The 4,954-nt window shown below is 59.0% G+C and overlaps 1 protein-coding gene across 1 annotated transcript in view; it reads right to left on the bottom strand.

Moving 5' to 3' along the window:
• Window positions 1-109: 109 nt before the first annotated feature.
• Window positions 110-4,954, bottom strand: part of LOC104532195 (band 4.1-like protein 1) — a gene marked incomplete at its 3' end in the record, with an annotated part of 7,226 nt that continues 2,381 nt past the window's right edge. Inside the window, exons 3-10 of the mRNA XM_010177332.1 lie at window positions 3,294-3,398; window positions 3,173-3,215; window positions 2,440-2,515; window positions 1,939-2,157; window positions 1,746-1,833; window positions 1,298-1,450; window positions 423-520; window positions 110-285 (exon numbers count right to left, since the gene is read on the bottom strand). Of these exons, the coding sequence (XP_010175634.1) occupies window positions 110-285; window positions 423-520; window positions 1,298-1,450; window positions 1,746-1,833; window positions 1,939-2,157; window positions 2,440-2,515; window positions 3,173-3,215; window positions 3,294-3,398 (958 nt within the window). The remainder of the gene's footprint in view (window positions 286-422; window positions 521-1,297; window positions 1,451-1,745; window positions 1,834-1,938; window positions 2,158-2,439; window positions 2,516-3,172; window positions 3,216-3,293; window positions 3,399-4,954) is intronic.

Genomic DNA, 4,954 nt, shown 5'->3' with positions numbered 1-4,954 from the left:
GGCTGCCTTAACCCTGCCAGCCCCCTGCCCCCAGAGATGAGCCGAACAGCATCCCCCTCGCTCCCGCCAGCAGACCAATCTCCCTCCCCCTCCCCAATTTGGGGCATACCTCCATCAAGGCTGCGAGACATGGTGTACCGTTTGCTGGAGGAGCGCTCAAAGAAGGGAGCCGGGCGGTCAATGAGGGCGCTGGCCTGCCGTGTCTGCGCCTGCGTCCGCCCACTGTAGCGAAACTTGGAGCCCATCACCAGGAAGCCCTTTGGGGGTGGCTCTGGGGACACCAGCCTGGGGGTGAGAGAAGTGGAGTGCCATCAGCCAGCCCCAGCCGTGCCCCCTGGCACTGCCCCCCATGTGTACCCACTGTGGCAGAGGCAGAAGCACGTCTGCCTCCGAGAAGGGAGGCCTGGAGAAGGTCTCCTCACCTGAAGAAGGTGTGATGCTCTATGCAGACCTTCCAAAGACGCTTGGCAGAGCGGTGGTTGGGCAGCTTGAAGCCAATGGTGCTCTCAAACTGTTCATACTTGGGGGAGACAGAGACATGCTGTTACAAGCAGATCCTGCCCTGGAGGACACGGTGGGATGGGACCTGCCTTGCCAAGCCCCTCACGTTCCCCTGGCTGGAGCCATGACAATGCAAAAAAAAAAAAATTTCTTCAAACCAGTGCTGGAAAGGTCCATGCCCAGCCTCACTAGGTGGTGGGATCACACCCCCACACTTTTGGACCAAGCACTTTCCTCAACTGTAAATGGCTTTACAGTGCAAAAGAAATTCCCTCAAGAAACAAAAACCTTTTTGCAGCTCATTCTGGTGAGAGGACATTGCTATCCATTTTAGATGCACCATCCTTGCCCTCCTGCCTGATGGAAAATGTGGGTGGAAATGCATTCTTCCATTAAGTGTGAGTAAAAGTGAAAAGAGTGAAAATAAAATTGGAAAACAAACAAACAAAGCTTCCTGATGTTCTTTTGGGAAGTATGGAAGACATAAAAAATGGCCCTCAACCCCGCTTCCTGGGTGACGTCCCTATGCCAGTGGGGTCATGGTGCCTGGCTGGTGGGGAAAGGAGCCTGAGGTGCCCGCAGCCTGCTGAAGTCACTTTGCCAGTAAGAAAATGAGAGCACGAACAAGAAAGCACTTGCTGAAAGCCTCCATACACCACAGGAGATGTGCTCTCTTGGCCAGCATGGTCACTAACTTGGGACCCTTGGGGCAGAGGCTGGAGACAGGTGAACACCTCCCCATGAGGCAGACCCAGTTCAGCAGAACCCTGGGACTGCACTGGTCCATGGCACCCACCTCACCCGGGCGAATCTTGATGTAGAAGTTGCTCCTCTTGTAGGAAATTTTGAGGATCTTGGGCCAGGCGAACCGGTTGATCCTCAGTCGGTCCCTGTAGATGAGGAGGCCGTTGGCACAGACGCCCAGCATGATGTCAATGCCCTCCGAGTCCTGGAGGAGGCAAGAGGGACAGGAGGGGACTGCTCAGCTGCCCAGTAAGAACCAGTCTGGCCAGTGGTGCCATGCTCCCTCCTGCTCTGCCATGGGGGACCGGCTGACAGAGGAGTCACTGAATCGCAGACTAGTTGAAGTTGGACCTCTGGAGGTCCTCTGGTCCAAAGCAGGGCCACCCAGAGCCACCTGCCCAGAACCGTGTCCTTGTTGAATCTTCGCTGTGGGGGAAGGTGCTGGGCAGGGAGGGGGGTGCAGGCAGCAGGGCAGGATGGGGCACACCACAGCCCCGTACCTTGGCATGGTGCAGGTCCACCCCGTACATGGAGAGCTTCTTGGCATTCTCCAGGAAGTGGATCTCTGCTTCCCCGGGTGTCATTCCCCTGCAGGGAGACAGAGAGGGGGACAGATGGCCAGGTGCCCCACCAGCCAGGAGCCAGATCTCTGGTGCCTTCCTCGCCACCAGCCCATCCTCTCCTGGGGCTCACCGGTAGGTCTTATGCAGCTCCATGATGCGCTCTTCCAGCTCCCGCGTCTGGTTAGGGGCGAAGCGGAGCTCACCGACATAGTTGCCCACATGCTCCTCGGTGTCATAGTCGCCCAGCTCGGCCTGCACAGCGTAGGAGCCCAGCAGGGCATGTGTGACAAAGGAGCAGGGCAGCCGCCCCGTGGTGATGTCCGCACGGAGCTGCAGGCACAGGTAGTATCTGCGAGAGGGGGCAGAAGGTTAGAGCGGGGCAGAGGTTCCTTGGGGAACGGCAGCACGGACCCCACGTGACACTGCTCTCTGAGGGGACTGCCGCCTCCCATGGCACCTTCCTGGCCCTGCTCTGCATGATTTAGACATGGCACATGCAGCGGGAGGGCAGCGAGCCCCCAGATATCCCTCAGCTGCCCATGTCCTGCCTGAGCCCTGCACCTCCACATGCTCCCAGTTGGTCCCCTGGGAGATGCCCTGGCAGCTGTGCCTGTGGAGGGGTGGTGCTCACCTTGTGATGTCCTCTGTGAGCTGGGCAGGGTCTGGAGGGTAAAACTTCACGGTGAAGGCGAAGTACCAGGGCCCACCTAGGGAGAGGAGAGAGCAGTAGGTACAGCACCCATGCTGGCAGCATGCAGGTGTGCAGGAGTGTCTGGGCATATGACTCTTCTCGAGCCCAGCACAGGGCAGGGGCTCCAGAAACTGCTGGGAGAACAGCCGGCGGGACACCAGTACAACTTGGTTAATCCTCCCCAAGCAGCTGGAGAGAGAAAAGCAGCACAACTTCAGGAGCCATCAGCTCTGTGTGGCTACCAACGTCACAGCAAACGCCTCACACGTCCCACAAGGTGACACCTTGGGCAACAGCCCTTCTGCCGCCCCAGCAAGGCAACATCCAGAGCAAAGGCACCTGTTCCCACAAGCCCCCTCCATTCTTCTCCCCATCACTGTCCTCCATGCTCAGGGCAGGTGGGAATGGTGCCCAGAGAGGGACCAGGTCTCAGCCAGCTCTCTGGTAGCACAGATGGGGCCCTTTGCCCCTGACGCCCGTAATGAGTAAGAGGAGAGGTGGGAACAGGCAGCCGAATGAGCAACAGCATCCCTGTCCCCAGGCCAGCTGCCAAAGGTCCCCTCCAGGGCGAGTGGGGAGGGGACACCCTGGAGGGACAGTTCGTGATTGAGACACCAAGGAGCCCTGTGGGACATCTGGGGTTGGAGAGGATGGACCCTCCTCAGGCACTTACTGCGGATCTGCTTCTTGATCTCCTTGGAGGGGTCCAGCCAGTTCTGCAATGAGGAGACAGTGGGTCAGGGGAGCCCCGCACCATGGAAGGGGTGGCCACAGAGGGACCCCCCTGTGCTCACCTTCTGGCTGTCCGAGTCGCAGAAGGTGAGGCCGAAGTAGTCCTTCTCCAGGAGGTTGAGGTGCTCGCATACCATGTCGAAGAGGACCTGGCCTCGGGCGTGCTTCTGCCAGGGACATGGAGAGGCTGATGGTGACCAGGCTCCCTTGTGCTCCTGGAGACCTGGCAGGTGCAGGCAGCACCCACTGGGTGCAGGCAGGGAGCACTGGAGAGGGGCAGGGCAGCCCTGGTTCTCTGAGTGACCACCAAAAGGTGCTGGGCTGCCTTGGAGAGCAGCCCTCCCACCTGGCAGCACCGCTCTGGGGACACCCAGCTGGTTCCAGGGCTGTGGGAACAGGTGATCCCAGTTGAGCCCAGCCAGTACTGTGCAGATAGCAGGTCCCTCGGGCCAGGGAGACCTGGTGCCCACCTGGCTTATCACCCATCACACCAGGAGACGGTGATGCCCAATCAGAGAGGGGTCCAGCCAGCCCAGGCACTTCCACTCCAGACCAGCAAGCTGGGACAAACATGTCCCAGAGGTCATGCTGGCCAGCGCTGCCCATAAGATGAGCTCCTTCCCAACGCCATCCTCACTGGTGGTGGTGGCAGCTGGGTCCCGAAGCACGGCCTGACAAATGAGAGCCACACGCAGGGATGGAGGGCACCCTCGCTTTCTGGTCCTTCCCCTGAATTTGCTTCATTCCCACTGGCAGCCAGGCCCAGTCACTCATGGAGATGGAAGAACTACTCCTCCTGTGTGTGTCTCTCCTGTTTACAACCTTCCAGGCTGGCAGCTCCCATCTCCCCTCTCCAAGGCATCCATTTACCAGAGCACCTCCAGCACGTGCCCCACAGATGGCAACCCAGGACACCAGGATGGCAACCCAGGACACCAGGCGGCACAGCCCCGGTGAGCCACTGCCCTCAGCTGTGCGCTGGCCTCCTGCTGCCCTGCAAAGATTTGCCAGCAGTTGCAGTCACCTTCCTGGGTCTCCTCCCTCCTGCTGACCTGCGTTTTGAAGGCAGGGGCTCACCCATTGCATGTGCCGGGGTATCACACTGATGGTTTGACTCCCCATTGTGATTTTTACTGAATTAAGCCTTAATTAAGCATGTGGGCAAGGCACAACCATTCCCACGGGGCCTGCGAAAAAAAGACGAAATGCAAAAGCAGCCTTTGCTGCAAAATCCAAAAGTTGATTCCATCTTCTGCACCACAACAGCAGGGAGCTCATCCCTGCCCATGCTCAGTGAGGGACATTGCTCTGCTCACAAAGTCACCAGCAAGCCTGCAGCCCATGTTTCTGCTCACACACTGGTTTTGCTTGGTCAATGCCACGGGGAGAGCCAGGGCAAGAACGACCCCACCAGGGCTCAGGCAAGTGGTTCCTATGCCCCATGAGCCCCTGCAGTCCCCGGGGTGCTCTGCTCCTTCTTCAGGAGGGCTTTCATCTTTGTGACAACCCATTTCCTGCAGTTTTGTGACAAATTTTACCGCTAAAGCGACAGTCAGGGCTGCTGGAGTGTGGATACCAAAGGCCCCATTGCAACACCACGGGCAGAGGGCCAGACCCCCCCCACCTGCCTCGGGGTGCTCGTTGCCCCCATGAGCAGGCAGCCACGCTCCTTCCACTTATCAGTCCTGCAAAGACGAGACCTGGGGGAGGCAGGACCCGCATA

The sequence above is a fragment of the Antrostomus carolinensis genome, unplaced genomic scaffold, assembly GCF_000700745.2.
Source record: "Antrostomus carolinensis isolate BGI_N321 unplaced genomic scaffold, ASM70074v2 scaffold14241, whole genome shotgun sequence".
Lineage (NCBI taxonomy): Eukaryota > Metazoa > Chordata > Aves > Caprimulgiformes > Caprimulgidae > Antrostomus > Antrostomus carolinensis.
This window is presented reverse-complemented; position numbering and strand designations above follow the sequence as displayed.